The 24,953-nt window shown below is 37.9% G+C and overlaps 1 protein-coding gene across 1 annotated transcript in view; it reads left to right on the top strand.

The window, feature by feature from the left end:
• The first annotated feature begins 1,703 nt into the window (after positions 1–1,703).
• The window catches only part of MRPS9 (mitochondrial ribosomal protein S9), a 41,312-nt gene continuing 18,062 nt past the window's right edge, over positions 1,704–24,953 (top strand). Inside the window, exons 1-5 of the mRNA XM_004312580.4 lie at positions 1,704–1,873; positions 5,374–5,553; positions 12,814–12,876; positions 12,965–12,995; positions 22,910–22,989. Coding sequence (XP_004312628.1) covers positions 1,739–1,873; positions 5,374–5,553; positions 12,814–12,876; positions 12,965–12,995; positions 22,910–22,989 — 489 coding nt within the window. The 5' untranslated portion in view covers positions 1,704–1,738. The remainder of the gene's footprint in view (positions 1,874–5,373; positions 5,554–12,813; positions 12,877–12,964; positions 12,996–22,909; positions 22,990–24,953) is intronic.

Raw genomic sequence — 24,953 nt, 5'->3', positions numbered from 1 at the left:
GTTTATCAGTACATTCCTGATTCCAATCTTTCCTTCTGTCTCCAAATTATGCAGCCAGTGTCAACCTACAGTTACATATTTCTTCCCAAACTCAAAGGCTACACAGGAAATTCAAAGCAGCAGTCCAAGGGTTGCCCCTAGAGGTGGGAGATGTATTACATTTGCTTTACTGTAATCTAGTAAAAGATCATAACATGAATCTTACAGAAAAAAGCTTCCACAATTCCTAATCTTAATTTCAGTACTTAATGTATTTTTCATATGCTCCAACATGTCATTTTAAAAAAATGATATAAATTCTGCTTCTACATACTTATTTGATTGTCTTGGTGAAATTTCCACAATTAAGTTAAAAAACTTTTTTTTTTTACAATGTGTAGGAACTGCTGTTTAAAGACATCTATTTTAATAAGTTATAAAGTCTTGGTTCCCGAATACTAGCTCATGGGTCTCTGCCAGCTTTGTTCGTTTGTTTGTTTGTTTTGCGGTACTCGGGCCTCTCACTGCTGTGGCCTCTCCCGTTGCGGAGCACAGGCTCCGGACGCGCAGACTCAGCGGCCATGGCTCACGGGCCCAGCCGCTCCGCGGCATGTGGGATCTTCCCAGACCGGGGCACGAACCCGTGTCCCCTGCATCGGCAGGCGGACTCTCAACCATTGCGCCACCAGGGAAGCCCCTCTGCCAACTTTTGATGAAAGTCTCGCTAGCCTAAAAGGTAACACCAAAAAGAACGAGTGCGAGCTTTGCGTACACATAAATGCACTCCATTTGAAGGACCACACTTCATTCCAAGATTATGTCACTTTTACCTTCTTAATATTAACATGTTCTGTGTTTTACGAAATAGTGATGATAGTAGATGACATTTATTTGCTTGACAACTTGACCTCAGATTTTCCATATGCATGTGTGTATTTGCGTATTAATTTTACTGATCCTTCGAATCTAATTGTTTGGAAACCCTTTAAGAGCGGCTTACTACATCCTGTAATATGTATTTCGTAGAAAGCGCCCTTGGAGTTACTGTCTGGAGCAAACAGTAAAAAAGCCCCAGAAGGCAAGCCATGCTCATCTATATTCATACCCATTTATTTAGTTCTGATTGAGTTTCCAGGGAGGTTTAGTACTAACAGTAAGGGGGTGACAAGCAAAGACAAGTGTCTGTCCTCTCAGGTTTAAGGGTTAGCCTGCGCTTCATACACTTAGGAAACAACCAGTTTCCGGAGGAGGGTGGAGACACTGGACCCCAATACACGTGGGAAAGGAGGAGGAGGTAAAACCCATGCCAGGAAGGGGTCTGCTGGGAGCAGAGGCACGGAGCTCGGTCCTACTGAGCGGAGAGAGGAGCTGGGTGATGATGGAGCGTGAAGACAGGGCTAAGCAGGGGAGCCGGCGCTAGGGCAGGCTGGACGTGGGGCGGAAGGGCTGGCGAGACAGCCACGTGGCAGTCGTTCCAAGGAGACTCGGGTAGCGACCGACTACAAGACGCGCAGAAGATGCGCGAGGCCAGGATGCAGACCCACTACCTTTCGCACGGTCAACACCTGCCCCGGGCCGGGGTCGGACACGCCCCTCGGGCTCCCGCACCCAATCAGCGACGAGCCGCCTCTGGCCGCGGGACACGCCCCCTGCTCCAGCACCTCTTCCCGGCAGCCTCGAGAACCCGGAGCCCATCAGCGCCTGCGCAGTCCGCAAGCCCCGCCTTTTCGTCCTACTGCCGGCGCTTCCCGCAGCCAACATGGCGGCTCTACGTGTGACCTGCGGCGCAGCTGCTTCATACGGGCTCTTTCTTGGGGGTAGGGTTAGCTTTGCTCGGGGACAGGGCCTTTGGAAAGCCGCGGCTGCTAAGCTGCAGAGAAGTCCCGGATGCCAGGTAAGGCCTGAGAGAGGTGGGAGTGCTGGTCCCTGGAGCACGCGGATGTGGAGCCGGCTCCGTCGCGGTCCTTTGGCGTCTCCACGCCCTCAGACGGGGCCCTGGGGTCTTAGGTGCTCAGCAGCGGTCTGAGGTAGAGAGAGGAGTGGGATTGCCTTCTGGTTCCCACCCTGGACGTTGTTGCTGGTTTTCTCAGGGTACAGTGAGGGGGAAGTTACCTGAGACGTAACTAGAGCGACCCCTGCCTTGACCCGCCGCCCGGGTGGGTGATGGGTCCCGCCCTGCCCACGAGCCCCGCGGTCCAGAGGGCGGAGGTGGATGAGAACTGGACCCCTGCAGGGACCCGAAGACTGAATGCAGAAAGTCGCACAGTGGAGAGGAGAGAGAGTGACAGTTTTAAAGTGTCTTGCATCTGTGCAGTTTTGGTTTTCTTAATTTTCACGGTGCTTTGTCTCTGATAGATGGAGATCACAACTTCTAAATTAAATTTAATCCTGAGGGCAGTGGGAAGCTGGGATTCTAGCTTCACAGCTGATTGGATGATGATGCGATTTACTGACATGGGATATGAGTAGGAGGAACGAGATTTGAGAGGGAAGGAAACGAGCTTAGTTTTGGATATAATTGTGTTTATTAAATAGTTATATTTGGGATGTCCCAGTGTAGGTTTCCAGTAAACCCATAGATAAACAAGTTAAAGAAGAAAGCTGATTTACAAGTCCTCTGTTACCTTGTAGATGGTAATTGAGGTCTTGGAAATGAATTAGATCATCTAGGGGAGGTTGTAGTGAATGAGGAATAAGCAGAGGGATCGGACCCTGAAGGACAAACAGCAGAGGAAGAAGAGCCACCCAAGAGATTGAGAATGACCTGCCAAAGAAGTAGGGGAAAACCCAGGCAGCGTGGAGGCATAGAAAACAGGAGAGTGTTCCAAGGAGGGAGAGTGCCTGACAGTACCAAACACTGTAAAGAAGTCAAGTACTGTGATCAGAAACTGTTGAAAAAGGAGTGCCACCTTTTTAAAAAATCTTCTTTCTTTTATGTTTTAACTCAGATCAACCAATCCATCCATTTATCCATCAAACATTTGTTTTTATTATTTTTTAGCTGGAAAATAGGTTGGAAGTTTTTATTTTTCTCATGCATCTCTTTTGAGTGTATCCTTTCTGTAGACGCATAATTTCCTATAAAAGGGACTGGAGCATACAGAATGTTCTTATTGTTGACACTAAGTGGGGGAGGTGACAGAGAGTTGTTAACTTCTGCTCCATCCCTAGAACTCCCAAACCTTTGAACGTATGTATCCTTCTGTGTCTTTCTCGATGTTCTTTTAATCATAGACATGCATTCATATGCATACTTTCAAAAGATGGATCCTGTTCTACTTCTTGCTTCTTTAACTTACACGTATAGCAGAAATCTGCATAATATTCTGTGGTATGAATGTATCAAAGTTAATTTAACAGTTGATGGGCATTTGCTTTGTTTCCTTTTTCTTCCCACTAATAAAGTGTTCAGTAAACATCCTGGTGTAATTCTTACTACATCAAATATCTTGTATCTGATGCTTTTATTTCTGTAGGAGAGAGTCCCAGTTGTGAGGTGATTGCTGCAAATGTCAGTAGACATTTAATAGATGTTTCCACATAGTTCTCCAGAAAGGCTGTAGCAATTCACAGTCCATCGTTGATGTAAAAGCATGCCCTTCTTTCCACGTGCATTAGGTATTATTATTTTTTCAGTAAGGTGGGTGAAAAATGATTTTCCTTTGTTACTTTAACTTCACCTCCCTGACCACTCCTGAAATAAATAAAGCTTTTCTTTTTTCCCACCCCTATGGCAGGTGTTTACTGAGCAGTTCACTTGAGCCAGGCACTGCGAAGTAAACAAATCATTGAAGTCAACCAATCCCTAGATGGTGTCCACCCTTAGCACTCTCAAGGGATGGTCCTGAGATGCTGAATCCCCAAGTTCCTGAATACCTCCACAGCACACGTGTTAGCACATGCAGTACAGCTTAGATACAACTGAAAGACTTAACTGACCCCATCCGACCCTTAATGGTTCCTTCTATATGGCTAAAGACATTTATAAAGCTTTTTTCCTGGCCCAGAGCTTATCTGTCTTAAATATTAGCATTTCTTCACTTCCGTCTCCAATATTAATCATTATATTTCTTTTAGGGGCCATGTTTCATAAAACAACAAAGTTTTTAATCACTTTATGAGTTGCTGAAACACTACACCTGTTTTTGTTTAGTTTGGGTCATAACCCATTAGTTATGAAATCTCATAAGAGGTTAAAGAAGGGAGTGGAGAGAATAGCATAATTATAATAATCAAAGTCCATCTTATACAGGGTATTTTTGCCTTTTGTTTATGTATATATATGTGTGTCCTGGGGGTGATATAAGCAGTAGCTATTACTGTGGGTCACAGTCAAAAATGTTTGACACTGATGCAAAAGGAAAAAGAAACAAGTTCTGTTAAGCTGTGGCTCCTGGCTACTCAGTTGGGAAGCTCTCCAGGTTTTCTCCTGCATACCAGAATTGTGGCATACACGTTTCATGTTAATGGCTCAGTACAAGTGCAGATATCTGAGTGTCCCAAATTTGGGGTGGAGGAGGGAATATTACTTGGGAATGGCCAGATTTTTCTGGTTTTAAACCCATGAATATCAAGGATCTACACACAGTGTACTGTGAGATTCACAAAGTAAATACAGAAAAGCACAGAAGTGCAGTGCCTAATACAAATGAGTTGTGATGGGTAGAGTGGTGGGCAGCTTCTCAGAGGAGGTGTTGGGAGAGTCAGTTAGGAGTTATGTGAGAAAAGAGAGGTATTCTGTTCTAGGAACATGTAATAGGTCCACAAGGGACAGAGATGTACAGAGTCAGTGGATTCTGGCAACAACAAATAATTGGTTATAGCAATTATAATTGGTATAATAATTGGTGAGAGAGCGGTGGGACAGGATTAGAAAGTGTATGGCTATGTGAAGATACTTGAATTTTTTTTTTTTAAACTGTCACAAATGAAAGTAGTTTTGGCTTTATTATAAGCAGTTTGACAGTCATGGTGTGATACAAAGGTTACCCATGAATTCTTTTTTTTTAATTCTTTTTAAGGGAGTGGCGTTTTACTCTTCATTCGTTGTGTGTCAAATATCACAGCAGCCGACATTGACCAGTCGGTATCAAATGTGGATGTTTGTAGCAGACACAGAGGTAGCATATCACTCACAGTTATTTTTTTTTATTATTATTTGTAATGTGTTAAAATGCTAGTAGTTTCAACTTTGTAAGCAGAAGCTTTTAAAAGCAAGCTTTCTAGCAGGGAACAGTTGTCTTAACAAGCCTTTACCTTGTCTCCAGACTCCTGCCAATTGAGTACCATAATAAAAAGAGAGTTATTTGAATGTCTTGTTTTATTTAGAGACAGTGGCCTGTAAGATCATTGTTTAATTTAAAATCTTTTCTTTCCATTTGTATTTTCTCCTAGATATTAAGGTTAAGACACACCACAGTTGTAACAACAAGGAAAAATGTTGCAGTCTTAAGACGTGAAACTTACACAGTGGATTTTATTAAAAAGCAGATTGAAGAATTCAACATAGGAAAGAGACACTTAGCCAACATGATGGGAGAAGATCCAGAAACTTTTACCCAAGAGGATATTGATGTAAGTACAGTTACTCTGTTGGAAAAGTAACTGTTGTAGAGTTTTAAATACCGAAAGCTGTCAGACTGTCAGAATAAGGAAAAATGCCACTCTACTATTTTGCAAGTTGGAACTGTGGTTTCAGAGAGTTGCTACTCTGTATTTGAAGTATTATAAAGTATAGTGAGGTTTAGATTTTAACCAGAAATGGATACTTTTCCTTGATTCCAGGTCACAGGAGCCACAATGAATGTTTATACACAACTTAGAAACATTTATTCTGTTATGTAGTCTTAAACTCAGCTTTCTTACAAAATGATAAAAGTAAGTTTATAGGAAAAATCCCATAAGTAAACCCAAGCCCAGAGTTTTTATCAACCTAACTATATATTTGAATTTTCAAAGTGAGGGCATGTTCTGAGTGATTTGAGAGTAGGGCTAAAATTCTGTTCCCGTTCCACCTAGTGCTAGTACTCTTACTTTGTTCTTCTTTTTCAAGGTCATTTTGTCTGTTCTCTGCCCTTTGAATTTCCATATGAATTTTAGAATGAGCTAATCAGTTTCTTCAGCGAGCCAGCTAGGATTTTGATAGGGATTATGTTGAATCTCTAGATAAATTTTGGGAGTATTGCCATCTTAAGTCTTCTGATCTGTGATCATGGGATGTCCTTCTGTTTATTTAGATCTTCTTTAATTTCTTATTGTGATGTTTTCCAGTTTTCAGAGTTTGTTTGGCATTTCTTTTAAGTTTATTTCTGAGCATTAATTGCTTTTTGAAGTTATTCTATTGTAAATAGAATTGTTTTGTAGTTTTTTGGTGGATTTCTTAGGATTTTCTACATATAAAATGTTGCCACTGACAAATAGAAATAGTTTTAGTTCTTTCTTTCCAATCTGAATGCCTTTTATTTCTTTTTCTTGCCTAATTGCCCTGGCTAGGACCTCCAGCAAAGCTGAATAGAAATAGTGAGTGGACATTCTCACCTTGTTCCTGATCTTAGGGAAAAGCCTTTGTCTTTCACCATCGGGAATGATGTTAGCTATGGGTTTTTATAGATGCTCTTTATCAGGTACTGGAGATTCCTTTCCATACCTAGTTTGCTGAGCATTATTATCATAAAGGGGTTTTGGATATTGTCAACTTTTTTTTTTTTTTTTTTTTTGCTTTTACTGAGATGATATCTTTTATTGGTGTGGTATATCACATTACTTGATTTTTTTTTTCATTTTCTTTATCTACTTTATCTTTTTTTTCTTTATTTATTTACTAAATTAAAATAGGGATGACGATCTCCACGTTGTTCTTAGTACTAAGGAGACAAATACAAACCCCAAAAAAGTTTATGACGTAACAAATCACAAAGTCAATCATAAAGGACAAACTTGTTTTACCTGTAATTTGTTCTGGGAATCATGGAAGCAAATGAAGATTTTTTTTTTTTTTAACATTATTCAATGAAACATTACTTCTTAACAGCCAAACCCTTTTTTTTTTTTTTTTTTTTTTTTTTTTTGCGGTGTGCGGGCCTCTCACTGTTGTGGCCTCTCCCGTTGCGGAGCACAGGCTCCGGACGCGCAGGCTCAGCGGCCATGGCTCATGGGTCTAGCTGCTCCGCGGCATGTGTGATCTTCCCGGACCGGGGCACGAACCCGTGTCCCCTGCATCAGCAGGCGGACTCCCAACCACTGTGCCACCAGGGAAGCCCCAGCCAACCCTTTTAAACAAAGTGTTAGATGTCAGTTAAGACTCACAAGAATCAGAGATTTTAACTATATTTTAAAGGATATGGGTTATTTATTTATTATTTTTTGCATCAATTGACTTAGATGTTAAACCAACTTTGTGTTCCTGGAATAAATCCCACTTTGTCAGGGTGGGTCATCTTTTTTATATGTTTCTGGAATTGGTTTGCTAGTGTTTTGCTGAGGATTTTTGCATCTAATTAATACTTATCTGTATTTTTCTTTTCTTGTAATGTCTATGATTTTGATATCAGGGTAATACTGGTCTCACAGAATGAGTTGGGAAATTCTCTTTTATTTTTGGAATTGTTCGTGAAGAATTGGTATTAATTCTTCTTTAAATGTTTGGTTGAATTCAGCAGTGAAGGCCTCTGGGCCTGGGATTTGTGTGTGTATTTCTGTTTTTGATTTTTGATAATTACTGTCTGCTTTTAAAAATGGTCCTCCCCTCTCTCCTTGTGGTCTGTGTGTCCCTGAGTAACTGTTCTCAGGAAGAGGATCCCACTACCTAACTGACTTGACTAAGGCATTTTGGAGCATCTCTTCACTACCTTTTTAGGTGTACATGGAATATATTTAGCTCAGTGAGAGAAACAGAATCATTCAGCAGTTTTGTAAATCTATCTGAAGGGATGAGCATTTTCACAACATAAGTATTACGTATGAATTATGTTGTTTAGAGTGGTGTGGGTTCATTGTTTGGCTGTTTAATCAGAATGCTAGTTTGAGATGTTAAATCCTCATGAAAACAGTTTTAATTTTTACAGAGTAGACATGACCTATAATTTAATTCAATTACTTAGTTAAAAGTCTAGGCTTGCTGTATAATTTTCACGTAGGTAAATTAAGTGCCATTGTATTCAGATTAAACCATTCGTTATTATACGAATTTTAGAAACTGGTTTTTCCTTGCTACTAACCAATTGCTAAAATAATGATTGCTGCAGTCATCTGTGAAATGCATTTAGGCAAAAATATTGAAGATCTAAAACAGTTTTTTTCATATATTAAAATACTTAAAAATTTTTTTCTCTAAGGGGTTTAAAACAGACAGACATTGGTGTCTTCATCTAAAGGATCCTTTTTGTATTATTTAGAGAAATCTAAAAGATTCTGTCATTCAGTCAGGTAGAAACAATATTTTTAGTTCTGCTTCTTAAAATATTGAGTTGTTTCCAGAGAAGGTATGTTTAACATCACACAGTAAATGTGAGGGGTGGCAGCTTTTCTTTAAAACTCTGTGTGTGTGTGTGTGTGTGTGTGTGTGTGTGTGTGTGTGTGTGTGTGTGTAGTGAAAGTAAGTTGATGTTATTTTGTGTCATTGTGCTAATAGAACATAATAAAAATCTTCCTTAGATTTAGACAGTAAAGTAATGAAATCATGAATTGTTATGAAAAAAGTCCAATCACTTCTTTAAAACATGTAAAATGTTTTAAAATGAAGCTGGATTTCTTGTGAGGAATGTAGATGCAGAACATGTAGAACTTTGTGGTTAAATTAACATTCTTTTAAAAGATAAATTTGTTGTAGTTGAAGTGACGTTGTAGAAAGATGCAGAACCTGGCATTAGGAGAGTCCTCGCAGCATCACTAACTCGCATTGTAACGTCTGACAGGTCACAGCACGGTCACTAGGTTTCCTCATCTCTAAAATAATAATACCTGCGCGCCTACCTCAGGATATAACTAAGGAGCGTGAGATTAATGCGTTATGTTATTGTTCTTATGGCAGATTTTATTGTAATAAATAAAATCTACCATGACTTGAATCAGTCACTAGTTTTCTGATTGCCTTGGTCATACAAGTCTTCCATGAGACAGAATGTTGGGGAGGAGAATCTGCAGTCCTCTTGGGAACATTGATTTATCAGGAGCCACTTCAGCCAGAGTTTGTATCGTACTGCAGGGTGGTGTGTGGTCTCACCTCGCTCATGTCTGAAAGCCCTGTGGAAGTGGGATCCCTTTTCCTTGACGTGGGCCACTTGGTTCTGCTGTGCTCGACTTTCCTACAAATGATTGATGTGCTTCACTCAGTCTCACGTTTTATGTCAATTACCTCTTCTGGCATTTTATTAAATTAAGAGGACCTTCTTTGACATCTGAGTAGACGTAAAAGCAAAAGAGGACGATGACAGCCACTGTTTCCAAAGCACTGAAAATATATGGGAATTTATCATTTTATAGTTCCTGTTTTCATTTATTTATTTGAAACTATTATTTTTGTAACAGGTTTGGCTGTGTATATAACCTGAAAGAGAGACAGTGTAGCTAAGTCCTCTTTAACATTTCCATACTGACAGAATGCTTGGTTATTTCTAAAGACAAAAATAAATAATTTGATATCCAAAATCAGGAAAATATTTTAAGCTTCCAGATAATCTTCAGAAGAACATTATGGTTGCTATTACGTATTTAGATATCGTGAATGCTTTTTATAATATGTTGACTTTTACTATATAAATTAAAACTAGGTATTGTAATTTGTCTCTTAATAATATGATCAGGAAATTAGATAGTCTACAAAAGGGAATTTCCTAGATGAGAGAAACTTATTTTTAATTGTTATTTGAAAAGAAAAATACCACCACTTACTGAAAACCTCGTATGTATGTGCAAGACGCTGTCTGGGAGCCTGATATACATTCGCACGTTTAATCTTCATAAAAACCTACAGAGTAGGTATTTATTGTTGAGGAAGTCAAAGCTGTACACGGCGTTTCTGTATCCAAAGTCTGTTTTTTCCACACTTTCAAAGATTAAATTTTTTGGTAGCATTTTCTAAAATAAATTGCAGTCTCCCCAGCCTTACTTAGTAGAATATAGAGAGTATAATTTAACCTCAGGATGTTCCTGTTGAGAGTGGTTATTAAACTGCGGAGCCCCGTAGTGTGTGTTTGTCGCCATACTGAGTGGCCTGGCTCTGCCGTCTCCTTCCCTATCAAGGTGTCTGTCTTTGCCTCTTGCCGCTCCCTTTGCCTGCTGGCCTTCTGGCATAGCTAAGGTTGTTAGGCGTGTGCATTAAAACTAGGAGCCACTGGACTCAGCATGAGGAAATCATGAGTTTATAGTAGCTACTTCAGCTCTTCATAGGCCTTTTCCATTGATTTCTAGGTTTACAACTTTATTCCAGAAGGTTGAGCTTGAATGGAAATATGGCCTCTGGCCTCACTGAGTGAAGCGTATACAACTTATGTGTGAAAATTACACCTGGGTAATCTTTTATGCTAGTGCACCCTTAATTTAATAAGCCTTTAAACAAGAGTACTGTTGTGGATTAGTGAAAGAAAAAGAAATATGACAGGTAAACTTTACGGATAAAAATAATTCTGCTTGTCACTGTGGATATTTAAAGGTACATTATTTAGAAGGTTTTTTTATTAAAGCTACAGCGTTGTGTATCTGCTAGAAATTTTGTTTTGCAAAATGTTTAATGCTCATTGATGGCATTAAATTTATATGAAAAAAATATCCTTTTTAGTTGGTGAAATAGCAAATTAACTAAAAAGAAATTAGGTATAGATTTTCTCCATTTCAAAATAGTTTAATTTTTGCCTAATTTCTTAAGTTACATTGAAAAGAAAGGAACCCCCTGCTGCTCTTTCTCTGTGAATCACTGGTGCTGCTGGTAACCCCCAGAAGATCTGATCGGAGGACAAACAGGTCCCTCTGACAAGCAGTGTAGTGTATGTGTGTTTGGTGTCTTGCTGAAAGTACTCAGATGCATGCTAAATATTTTGAAAATAGATCTTAATGCCGTGTTTCTCAACTCCTGTGCCATAAATCTTTCCCAGGTGATTTCCAGATGTTGATCAGTGCGTGAAAAGGACTCTTGTCTGAGACAGTGTATGTTACTCCATGGAGGAGTCTGTCCCATGAACATTGAGCTGAACGGAGTTTGTAATTCAGTGTAAAGCAGTTATAGTTTGGTCTAAAGAAGAGTCTGTGTGTATGGGAACTGTAAGAAATAGCCCCATAGTGTGTAACAGAGGTGGGCAGAAATGTTTTCCTCAAATCTTGACCAAAGGCTCAAGACTGGCCAGTGGTCAGGGCCTTGGAATTCCATAGGCGTTGTCACACACCGCTGTGCTGGAGTAGACGATCTGTGTAGTGTTGCTCACCCTTTTCATCCTCTCACGTGTACCATCAAAATTCTTTTTCTCAGAATCATGCTGTAAACACAGAAAGGTTGAGGACCACTGATATTTGCATTTTCCTTTTTGAATTAAGCTTATAAATTTTAAGTTGGAGACATTTCGGTTATATTAAATATTATGGATACAGAATTGCACTTGCATTTACTAATGTCTTTATTTGGGAATTAAAAGTTAAGTTCTGCATTACTCTAGAATTTCAGGAGAAAAGCCAGCAAATTGATATATAATACTGCTGAAGTCTACCAATTACTTTTTTTTTTTTTTTTTTTGCGGTACGCGGGCCTCTCACCGTTGTGGCCTGTCCTGTTGCAGAGCACAGGCTCCGGATGTGCAGGCTCAGCGGCCATGGCTCACGGGCCCAGCCGCTCTGCGGCATGTGGGATCCTCCCGGACCAGGGCACGAACCCGCGTCCACTGCATCAGCAGGCGGACTCTCAACCACTGCGCCACCAGGGAAGCCCTACCAATCACTTTTTAATTGGTATTATAGACCTCCTTCCGAAACCTGAATGTTTTGTTCTCCAGAGTGTGAATATGCTGTGTGAAGTTTCTCTAATTGATTTGCTGTGCCCATTCCATTTGATGTATCATTTTTCACAATATTTCATAATTTGTGCTCACTTCTAATGAACAGAGTCGTTAGGACAGGCATGTCTAAGTACAACTGACAGCTAACATTAGGTGCCAGATGCAGTTTATAAAGCTGTGTAGAACTGTAGAGAACAGTTTAAATAAATTAGCACCTGTACATTAGTCTCACTTGCTGGTAATTTATAAGCGAATCAGTAGAGATGACATTTAGGTAAGTCATTGATCAAGTTAACAGCTGCAGACCCACTGCCCAGCTGGGATACCTAATTAATAGAGATTGCATTCCTGACCCAGTGCTTCCTTCTCCTGGATTGAGTTTGCAATCCTTTTATACTTTGACATAAGCCTAAGAATATAGTTAAATACTTTGCCTTCATTTTAGGGAACACTTGAATTACCAGTATTCTGGTGAAAATCCAAAGATGTAAACAACATGTTTACAAATGAGAATTACTTTATTCGGTGACTTACTTGGATTAATTTTTTTCTTTAGTTTACATTCTTTTTTTTTAATCAGTACTTTTTTTGTTTTGGATTCAGGTAAACCATGCCATAGTCTAATAAATTTCTGTCTGGGAGCAGACAGATCTAGTGTAACAGTTACAAATTTTTTTCTTTTGGGGAATGTATATGTGGTAATTTTATTATCCCATTTAGAAGATTACAAGGTGAGATAATGTATGTGAAACTCTTGGTTCGATATCTGGCACATGGTAAGCACTCAGTTACTATTAGTCATAACGTGAACTTGTTTTTATAACAATTGTTAATTAACCTTTGTGTGTATTTTCAGAGAGCGATTGCTTACCTTTTTCCCAGTGGTTTGTTTGAGAAGCGAGCCCGGCCAGTAATGAAGGTAGTTATCTTCATTAATATTTTCACAAATTTCACTTAGGTTTATATCTTACAGCAATTACCTAATGCATTTTTAATTTATTTTACAGCATCCTGAAGAGATTTTTCCTAAACAAAGAGGTAAGTTTGTTCAAGTATAAAACAGTTCTTTCTTTCCTACAGTGCTGTGTTATATATCAGCAGCCACTCAGGTGTTATGGAGATGCCCTCCTATGTCATGGTAGTCGTGAAATAAGTCAGGAGTACTTTATAACTAATAATGAATGGAGTTTACAAACTGTTTCTTTTTAATTAAATAATATTAAAATTAGATCAGGTTAGAGTTTATGCCTATACTAATGTCAGTTTATTTGCATTCTAATATGCCTTTTTGAAGAAGAGCTGGGTACCGATCTGCTGGAGACAAATTCAACTTTTTTTAATATGAAAATTTAAAAATTTTCTTCAATTTGTAAGCATATTTTCACTGAATATAGATTCCCTCCCCTCTTTTTTGACTTTTATTACTTTATTGATGTGACTCTGTTGTCTCTTGCCTTGCATTGTTCCTGATGAGCAGTTAGCCAACATTCTTAGCTGGCCCCCTGTTTTCTCTGGTTTCTTTTAAGATTTTTCTCTTTACCTTTTAAATGTGTAAACTAAAATCTTGGAAACGTAGGACAAGCTTTAAGGTCACCAGAAAATAACATATTTACTATTTTCTAATTTACATTAGAAGCTTCTTGGATAAGTTTGGGGGGAGGCATTGTCAGTTACTTTAAAAAGTATTAAAGCCAGAAATCATTTCTTTAAAACACCCAAATATAAATTTATATTCATCAGTCTTTTGCTATAGCCCTAGAGGGTTTTTCTTTGAGGATGTATCTGTTCCTCCTCATTTCTTTTGCGTGCCTCTGCCCTTAAGATACATCATCAGAGGTTTTTAGTTTTGATTTCCTTACAGTGGAGTGAAGAACTTAAACTTCCTAAGGAATCTGAGTGCAGAATATTTTTATATTTCTACCAATTTTCCCCTGACTACACAGAAGTTGAACAGACTTTTTTTTTTAGTAACTTGCCTTTGAATCTTTCTAAAGCATTCAACTTCGTTTTGATAGAAGCATCAACTGTCTTTTCTGTTTCCACCCATGTTTCATCTGTTATGAAATACTTGATTCATGTAATTACAGAAATAAGTACAATTCTAATAAACAGGTTTTGGGAATAAACACAGTTGACTCTTAGTAGGTGTGTAACTCAACAGCGAAAATGTGTGGATACATTGGAGGGTCACTTGCTGGCCACAGATGCTCAGTTTACAGGCAGCATTAGGGTATTGCAGAGCTGATAAATAGAGATTGGTGAGAGAGCAGATATTTTTATTAAAAATGTATTTGTTTTGCATTGGTTTTTGCTGAGTCACCTTTGTTCAAAGCTAGGCATTCTGTCATTTTTCTCTACTTCTCTTTACATGATAATTTTTATTTTGAATCTTGTTATAAGTATTTTGAATCTTTTAATAAATATTCTGTCTTTTGTATTTTCTGAATTCTTAGATGTGGTTGATAATAAACTATGACATCAATTCAATTAATAGCTTCTGGGAAGATAATGGATGAAGGCTATATTAAAAGTACACATCAAATTTAAAGATGCAGTTCAGTTTTCTAGAAATAAAACTATGCACAAGGCACAGTAACTTACACTTAGTGACTTTTCTGTAAATGTTTGTAATGATAGTGATTTTTATCCCCTTATTTTAGTGGGAAAAAAAATTACTTTTTTTCCCCCCATTTTTCAACCTCTCAGTCTCCTCACTTATGTCTCTTCCTCTCTTTGTTCTGTATATCTCTGCTAGTTGCATCTGTTCTTGTATATCTGCCCCTCTGAGACTGGTTCTTTCTTTCAGATCATACCAGCTTCTGAATATTAGAAAGTTGTTACTACTATCAGCTGGAATGTAAAAACTGAAATGTCCGTGTGTCCCTGCAAAATGCCTGTGTGTTATTTTGGAAATATGTCAGTTGATAGGATTTTCTTACAATTCAGTGAAGTATATTTAACTGTGTTTAAACAGTATGCCTTTAGAATCAGCAGAGTACTTTTTGCCATCTACCTACCAATTTTGCTGTACTTTGTAAATAGGACAAATTGATTTTTTATGTTAAAAAAATCAGTGAACTTTAGATTTGAATAGATTATGGCACTTGTAATGTGCTGCCACTTCCCATATTAAAAGATGGAAGCTTCCAGATTGAGTTAACATAAGAAAGCTGCTCTACTTTTTAAAGTAAGTGATAAAAATATTGGGAAAAACAAAGATATGTACCCGGTTGATGACAGAAGCAAGGAGTAGCACCTAATGCCAGCCAGAATGGAATTCAGGGAGGTTCGGGAATGGTTCAGTGAGACAAGAATGTTAATCTATATCGATAAAACCTAATATCCATTAAGTGGATTTGAAGACCATGAACCTTTTTGCACCAAGCATTTAGCGTTGAAATGTTTAAAGCAAAAGCTGTTAACTAAGGCTGTAAAGAATTTGAATAACACAGCATGATTTTATAGTTACAGATACAAGTACAAAGAATACATTTTCTATGCGGATGCCAATGGAATATTAATAGAATATGATGTAATAGGTTGTAGAGAAAACCTAACAAATTATAGAAATTTTGTAGATTAGATATTCTGAATTAAAATTGTAGAACCATAAAACTTTTGGGTTAAAGAGAAATCAAAATTGAGATTTTAGACTATTTAGAAGTATATGACAGTTCATATTAAGCCCTATGGGATACGGACAGTGTTTTATGCAGAGGCAAACATATATTTATTAGTTATTAAGAAAGACTAGAAATAAATGAACTGTTCAGTATTCAGTTCAAGAAGGCAGAAAAGGGCTTCCCTGGTGGCGCAGTGGTTGAGAGTCCGCCTGCCGATGCAGGGGATGTGGGATCGTGCCCCGGTCCGGGAAGATCCCACATGCCGCAGAGCGGCTGGGCCTGTGAGCCATGGCCGCTGAGCCTGCGCGTCCAGAGCCTGTGCTCCGCAACGGGAGAGGCCACAACAGTGAGAGGCCTGCGTACCGAAAAAAAAAAAAAAAAAAAAGGCAGAAAAAGAATGAAATGGCTGAATGAAGTAAAGATTTTTAAAAGAAGGGGTAGGACAATAAAACCAACTAACTCTTTGAAAAAGCCAGTGGAATTGATCAAATTCTAGCAAGTCTGGTTAATGGAAAAAGAGAGAAAACATAAGAGGACAATGTTAATAATTTTACATAATAATATTCAGAGGATATTTAAAAGTGTACGATTGTTATGGGTAACTTGATTCTTATTAATCTGAAAAATATCCTAAATAATATAGTAACTAGTATTTATTAAAACTTAGAGCAGGCCAGGCACAGTTCTCAGTGCTTTGCATGCATTAACTCATAATCTTCCCAGCAGTTTTCATAAGTCTATAATATTGTTTTCCCCATTTTTCAGATGTGTTGGGTAAACTTACCCAGGGCACATAGCTGGGAAGTGGCCGAGGCAGCGGACGTAGGTGGGCCCAGGCAGTTGTGGATCCAGAGTGTAGCTCAAACCCCACTCACACAGTTTAAAGAAAAACAGCGTTCCCAAAATTGTCTTAATTAGGAAATGCTAGTTAGACTAAAAGCTGGAGAAGTCAAAGGTAATCAAAGACCTAACCAAAGAGGCACACAGCCCAGAAAGTTTTGTTGGTGAGGTCTGTCATACCTTGAAAAAGTTTCTAACTTTTATATTATGTGAACTGCTGCAGAGCAGAAAAAGGATAACATAAACTTCTAAGCTCACCTTAAAGAAACCTACACTGTATTCTTACTAAATTAAATGATAGCAAACCAAATACAGCATTATAGAGAATAGGATCTCTCCCCCCCACACCCCAGGAATACAAGGGTGGTTTAACATTAGGAATTTATTAATGTAGTCCTCTGTGTTAACTGAGTCAGGGAAAGAATATTTCCGAAGATGAATAAAAAGTTATTTAACAAAATTCAGCATTTATTTTTTGGTTAAAAACTCTTAAACTAGAAATAGAAAGAAATTTTCTTAGTTTGAGAAAGACTATCATGAGAAACAGAAACACATCAGATTAAAAAACATATCATTGGATTCCTTTACATTAAGTTCAGGAATAAGACAAGTATGCCTACACTTGCCTCTGGTACTCATTTTTATTTTGAAAGTCTTAACCAGTATGATTAAAAAAGGCAAGAAATTAGGAATAAATCACTTAATATGCACAGGTGTTATGAGTGCCCACTTAGAAAATACAAAACTAAAAACTATATAAGCATTACAGTAGAATATCATTATTTGGATATCTGAATACAGGAAACATTCAAACTGAATTGTTCTGAAATTAGTTAAAATGATACTCTTTTATAAAAACATGCCAGAGTATAGGTGAAGCTGAAATGCTAGTCATGGAGAGATCCTGTGAGCCTCCTGCCAGCTGATGACAGCATGGTGGCCAAATCCACACAAAGAAATCAGTGTGGCATGGAGTGTACTGATGACCTCAGTAACGTGATGGTCTCCTCGGTTACAAACAAATTGTGATCTTTCTCTGCCTTTATGTATTTTGGTGGACAAGAACTATTTTAAAAACATTGAATTTCAACTATACAAATATATACCTACATACACGCATACATACTTGTGGTTTTTTAACATTTTCTTCTGTGCACTTCTTGCTCGTCTTTGTTTTAGTTTTAAGTCTACAATTAGCTTATTAAATGCTGTCCATAACTCCTTCTACTAAGGTCTCCCTGGTCATCTCTTGGTTGAATGGAGTTCATTTTCTAGTAGATTCTTCAAAAAGGGCTCATAGATACAAATTCCCTGAGTTCTTATGTTTTTAAAATTTTTTTTTATAACCTTGATACTTGAAGGACAGCTTGGCTAGAAGGGGAAAATCTTTGGTTCATACTTTCTTTTCTTGAGTTTCTTGAAAATGCTGCTCCATCGTGGCCTTGCCTTGTCTGTAGTTTTTGAGAAGTTTCGTGCTAGTCTGGTTATCTTTCCCCCTGGTGATCCTGAGGATTCTTAATCTAAACCTACCTAGTAGCTTTATGAAAATATGGCATCAAGTTGATTGTTGAGGGTTAGATTACAGTGGTGACAGTGAGCTCTTTAAATAGGTAAGTTCAAGTCTTTACATCCAGAAATAGTTTTTTTTAAGTTATGAATATTAGTTCTGTTCCACTGTTTGTTTTTGTTCCTTGGGACTCCAATTATATAAATGTTATTCCTTCCTTGATTGTCTTCCAAGTCAGTCACCATCTCTCTGACTCTTAACTTCTTTATGTCATTTTCATTTTTTTGGTTGTTTCCCTACTTTATTTTTAAATGTTCTTTATTATGTTTTTAGGCTGTTCTTTTTTTGGTTACTTATAAGTTAGTCTACATTTCTGATTCTTCCAACTTTTTCTGTTTCTCCCCTGAATTTAATCAAGTTGTTTCATTTCTTTGAGCTTTTGTCCATTTGTTCTCAGTTTTGAACTTTTGATTCAGAGTGTTCTCCAAAAACTCCAAATGGTTGTTTGAGGATATTTAATTCAGTTTGGAGTGTTGTATTTCAGTTTCCTTCTGTTCTGCCATTGGTTTTGGTGAGGATGAATTTTCATCAGCGGTACATTTGGATTATTCTCATTTTCTGTTTTAAATTTGTGGCAACCTTAAAGAAAAATTGGTGGAAACATGCTTCTGCATTTCTGTGGACAGAAATCTCCTATTTCTTAATCCACTTAATGGAATATTAAAAAATAGATTGTATCCAGAAGATGACAGAGTTGGGTCACGACTTAAAAGTACGTTATGATTTTGGAATTAAGAGATTGAAACTCTAGAATGGAATCAGATAAAGTGGCCAGTTGAAAGATAATCATACAACTATCAATATTTTTAAGTAACAAATATTATGCCCTTAAGTCACAAACAAAGAGGACAAAGATCAATAAATTTTCTATTTCAAAATGTGAAACTTCTCCCTGAAGAAAAAAGATACAGTAAATTTAAAAAACAAGCAACAGACTGGAGAAAATTTGAAACACAATAGAGGTCTAATGTCTGGAATAAATTATTGTTAAAATTAACAAGGAAAACAGCCTCATAGAAAAATGGGCAAAAGGGAAAGAAGGTAATTCATAAATGAAGAAAATAAAAGTAGCCAGTAAACATTGGAAAATATCAGATCAGAAATAATGTCTGTCAATTAAGGATAAGAGATCATAATCACTCATCAGACTGGAAATTGCGAATAGCCTGTGTCAGCAAAAAATTAGAAACAATTTAAACGTTCATCAGTAGTGTAGCTAGATGAACTGTTGGAGAATCATACTATGGAATAGTATGATACTTACACAAGAAGTAGACAATGTGAATAGGCCTGTACCTATTAAAGAAACTGAATCAGTAATTAATAACCTAGAAGGCTTGGGTTTCACCATAGCTTTTTAGGTAAAACACCAAAGTCATGATCCATGAAAGAAAGAGTTGATAAGCTGGATTTCATTAAAATTAAAATTTTCTGCTCTGTGAAAGATGTGGTCAAGAAAATGAAAAGACAAGCCACAGGATGGTAGAAAAATACTTGGAAAAGACATATCTGATAAAGGACTGTTATCCAAAATACACAAAGAACTCTTAGAAGTCAACAATAAGAAAACAAGCACCCGATTTAAAAATGAGCCAAAGACTTTAACAGACACATCACCAGAGAACATACGCAGATGAAAAATAAGCCTTTGAAAAGATGCTCCATGGAAATAGAAATTAAAGCAACAATGAGATACCACTACACACCCATTAGAATGGCCAGAATCCAGAACCCTGGCAACAGCTAGTGCCGGTGGGTGTGGAGCAGCAGGAGCCCCTGTTCCTTACCGATAGGGGCTCGGGGGGTGGCACCGCCGCTCTGGGGCTGGCTGGCTGGTTTCTTACAAAACGAAACCTACTCTTTCCGTATGATCCCGCAGTTTGGTATTTGCTTCTTGGCATTTACCCAGGTAAGTTGAAAACTTACGTCCATGCAGAAACCTGCACGCAGTTGTTTATAGCAGCTTTATTCAGAATTGCCAAAAGGAAAGTAACCAAGATGTCCTTCAGTTGGTGAATGGATAATTAAGCTGTGGTCCATCCGGATAATGGAGTATTGTTGAGCACTAAAAAGAAGGGTGCTGTCACACCCTGAAAAGGCACGGAGGAAACTTAAATGCATATTACTAAGTGAAGGAAGCCAACCTGAAAAGGCTACACACTGCATGATCCCAGTTCTGTGACCTTCTGGAAAAGGCAGAACTATGGAACTGGTGAAAAGGTCAGTGGTTGCCAGGGGTCGTGGGGGAGGGAAGAAGGAATAGGCAGAGCTCAGGCTTTTTAGAGCAGTGGATAAATGTTATTATACATCTCTGCAAACACATACAGTGCCCACAGGAGTGAGCCCTAATGTAAACTATGGACTTTGGGTGATTATGATGTGTCAGTGCAGGTTCGTCTGGTGGGGATGTTGATAATGGGGGTGGTAGAGGTATGCGGGAAATCTCTGCACCTTCCTCTCAATTTTGCTGTGAACCTAAAACTGCTCTAAAAATAAAGTCTATTTTTTTTAAAAAAGTGTATTGTGTAATTAAAGTTGATTTTACAGAAAACATAACTGAGGGGACAGTATCAAGAGCAACAGAAACTAAAATGCAAATGAAGCTCCAAAAGTATGTAAAGGATTTATATGGAAAATTGTAAAACTTAAAAGATCATAAGTGTTAATCTGAATAGCTGGAAAAAAGATTTCACTTTCATGTAAGGAAAGATAATATTGCAGAGTTGCTACTTTAAAAATTATTAATAAATTTAATATAATTTCAAAGTCCTGATAGGACTTTTGGAAAAAACTGTAAAAGTTTATTTTGAAAGAGTAAATGTACAAGAAGCAGCGAGAAATTTTTAAAAGAAATAAGAGTAATGAAAGAAGTTACCCTACCAAGTATCAAAATGCAGCAAAAAACTGATTTTAATTAAATGGTGGTAATGGTGCAAACAGACAGACCAGTGGACCAGATTATTCACAATCAGCATATGTTTGTTTTTGCCATATTTTGTGAATTCTAAGACACAGTTTTTCAGATTTTAACACCTTTACCAAACAGGATTCATTTTACAATTGATGTAAACTATATTGCATACCATTTGCTTTTTTTCTTTCTTTCTTTGTATAAGATACTTGATGGAGTATCTTAAAATCCGTGACATCTTAGATCGAATGAAATTATATATACACACACGTATACACAGACACACACACACACGTAAATGCATATTATAAAATCATGTACACACATATTCACACACATGGAATGAGACCCAACTCCAAAATCCCTCCAAGCTTTTCAGTAGAGTCTTATCTGCAACCATGATATTTGTCTTTCTTGATCACTCTCTGACTACTTTCACAATATACTGAAAATTGCATAGCAGAGTTATAAATACTGGAAAATATACAAGATTTCATGAAGTCTTTGAAAGTGGTGTTGGGAGAACCATTTAATTCATCAGTAAGCCATTGGCGAATAAGAATGTGTTTTTATTTTTCAAGCCAAGCACTGTATCTAGACATTTTTCACCATTTGTTATGAAATTCGGTCTTCATTTTAAATGTATGCACTGAAAGTGTTCTGTGTGTAATCCAGTTACCCCAGAAGAGGAAGATACCCTACATATGGTACAGGTAATGTTTTAAAAGAAAAAGGGTATTATTCAAGAAACTGTAATGGAGTAATGACTCTCTTTGTTGGACAGAATAATGCGTGTTTGGATTTCTGCCTCACAGACATTAACTTCAGATTGATTAAATTTCTGATCATGAAAACATACAAAAATTCCAGAAGCAAATATGGGAAAATAGTTTTTAGAAAGCCCAAAGTCTTAAAGCAGGTTTTCTCAATGGGGGTGATATTGCCCCCAAGAGGGTGTAAATTGGTTCACAGGAGGTGAAAAAATCTTAGCTATTACAATGTTTGTGGCCCTCCAGAGGGCCACAGTATATACATCAGTGGATATGCAGTGTATCTGCGGTATTAAGATTTCATGGGGAGGCAGGCAATTAGGGAGAAAAGTGTCTGAAAAGGTGCCTTAGTAGGAATGATAATGAAAAAACAGTTGAGAAGCACTGCCATAGAGGAAAAGTGGCAGAGTCTACTGTACACATACACTTTAAACGTCTTGAGTATGAAAGACGCCACAAACAAAATTTAAAGGCAAGTGACAGACTGGGAGAAGAGAGTTTACAACTCATGTAATAGAGGAGTGTAGCCTTCGTGTTGGGAGTTCTCACACATTGTTGACAGAGAAACAGCTCAGTACAGATACAGGAAGAGGACGTGGAGTTGGTGTTTGCTTTATTTACTGCAGCAGCTCCGTTTCCCAATTTGTTGGGTGTATTAGATGTGAACGACCATCTGTTTTTCAAAAGGAATTACACAAAACATCTTTGTGGGGCCCCTTCTGTTTTAAACGTTTCAAACTCTCAGAGGTGTCTCACCACAGAGTTGAAACATAACTGGGCACGGAAAAATCCATTTTGTTTTTTTCTTTCTTATAGTATTCCTGTCTCTAATTTCCTAACTATATTACATAATTGACTTTATCAGTTTTCCTTTTTAAGAATATGGGAGTGCGTTGTATTTACAGCCAAACAAATTTTTTTGTTCTAGCAAGATGACTTTGGTATTTTGTGTGTTCATTTAAAACATTACAGAAATTCTCATGGTGAAATATTTAGGAATGTTTTATCAAATATAAACGTTGCTTTGTATTAATGGGTATGAAGTATTAAATATCCTAAATATTTACATGCTAAACCTGCCAAACTAAATTCTAAATATAAATGCTATTTTGTTATTTTAAAAGTTAATCAGAATTAAAAATGTGTCTTATTGCAGAATTATGAATTGCAATTAAATACAAGCTATTTGATCTCTGTATATTTTTATTTTTGTTTATTTGTTTTCATTTGGTTTTTATTAGCAATCCAGTGGGGAGAAGATGGCCGCCCATTTCATTTTCTCTTTTATACTGGCAAACAGTCATATTATTCATTAATGCATGTAAGTATATTACATTTATGGTAAATAATATGAACTGTAAGCTAAGTAACTAATGATAGCAGAGATTTCCCTCAGCTTCAGAATTTACCTAGTGTGTTTCATAATGGACAAAAAATAAGACTTCCAGAGACAAGACAGTATGTTGAAAGGCTTTATGTTTTATTAATTCATTTTTGCTAAAGGTAAGCATTAGAGAATTTATGTCAGAATGGTTTGTCCTTAAAATGCTTTTACTTCCAAACTGAGGTCATATTGGGAGATAGATGCTCAGCTCAGTATCAATGCATGGGTGTGCGTCAAGGCGGGACCTGAATCAGGAAAGGGGCTGTCGGGGCGATGGGGCGCTCACCTTGGGGGAGAGGCAAGTCCTTCTCTCTACCCTTTAGTTACTCCTATACGATTTTTGCTTTTCATAGGTCGTGTAGTGTATGAGTGTAGAATTTGGGCTCAAAAGGCCTAGGAAGTGATTTTATTACTTGTTGCCTTCCAGCTGCGTTTGCGTGTACTGGGAACAGGTTTTATTTTCTTTCAGAGCCGTAAGTTGGTTGATGGTGCGCGCGCACTGGGGAGTTCCCTACAGTTACCATGACAAGAGGCTGGATGCTGATGCCCAGTTTTAAACAGCAGAACCCACTTTATTTTTAGGACACGGTGTCGTTTTATTTTATTCATATATGAGTTCTACAAGTTACAGACATTGTCCCTGGGCCTTCCCATCCCCAGTCAGCTCTCGGGTGGCTTGGCTCGCGTGCACACGTGTGCTCTGTCGAGCTGGCTGGTGTGTATTTGTGCTCCGCGAACCCAAAGGACAAAATCCCCACTTGTCAGGTACATTTATTTCTCGGGGAAAAAAAGAAAACCTTCTTTTCACTTTTTGTTGACCTTGGGCAAATGAGCTTCTTGCCCTGGCAGAAATGAAATGAATGATGGATGCGGAGAGTGTCTTTGCTGAGTAATGGAGCTGGGCTTCTGCTCTCCGCCCAGGCTCTGCGTACAGCCCGAGGCTGCCCAGGGACCCCTGCTGCTCATTTAAATAGGTATGTCAAATCTGCCTCACGACGCCGCTGGTTTGATCTGTGGTAATATTTGTGAAGGTTCCATATGGACTCGAGCCCCCTGCAGTGCTGAGAAATAATGTACAACGCTTCATGGTGCAGACGCAAATTTCCCCTGAAAAGGGATGCAGCGCTGCGTTTTAGCTGTCGGAGGGGATGATGGAGCTGGCACGCTAGGCCTGTCAACTTGTTACACGGATGGGTTGCACGCAGCGAAGCTGTGGAAAATCTGTGCCTTTTAACTTTTCTACTTAATCACGGTTGTAGCATTGCCTTTAGACTGTATGCTACATTAATTCTCTTCCTGCCTTCTGCCTTTCATCCCAAGTTTCACGGAAAAAAGGAAAGCATGCGGGTCTTGTAGAGGAGCCTTATCAAACAGCTGTCATCTGACAAGCCATTTGCATTTGTTTTGGCTGAAACTGAGCAACCCAAGGGCAAGATATTTTGTTGCATTCCATCATAACGAAGAAATTACACATTGTATAAGAGGCCTAACTTTATTTATGAGTTTTAAAAGGGATTGCTCAAGAAATTGGTCAGTTTCTCAGTGGATAAAATACTACCCCACTCTCGACTAGAATGTCAAATTACATCCAGTTTATAAAGTCTTCCTTTTGCGTCATATAGTTGCTTTGCATATAGGAGAGTTCTTTGGGCTTCTATGTGTTAGTTAAATTCAGTAATTTAGGTCTGTCCATTTGTTGCGTAGTTTGACCCCCAAACACTGTGGGTTTGGTATTTGTTTTATTGTTCATCAGAACAGTTTATACATGTAAATTACAGATATTTTGGTTTAACTTGAGCGTGTTAATTCAGGTAATTAATAAACCCTTGTATTTTCAAAAACGTATCTTACGGAACTTTAAAGTAATTACATGTATGGAAAAAGGATAAATGTTTTCCTAA

Source organism: Tursiops truncatus, chromosome 14, assembly GCF_011762595.2.
Source record: "Tursiops truncatus isolate mTurTru1 chromosome 14, mTurTru1.mat.Y, whole genome shotgun sequence".
NCBI lineage: Eukaryota > Metazoa > Chordata > Mammalia > Artiodactyla > Delphinidae > Tursiops > Tursiops truncatus.
This window is presented reverse-complemented; position numbering and strand designations above follow the sequence as displayed.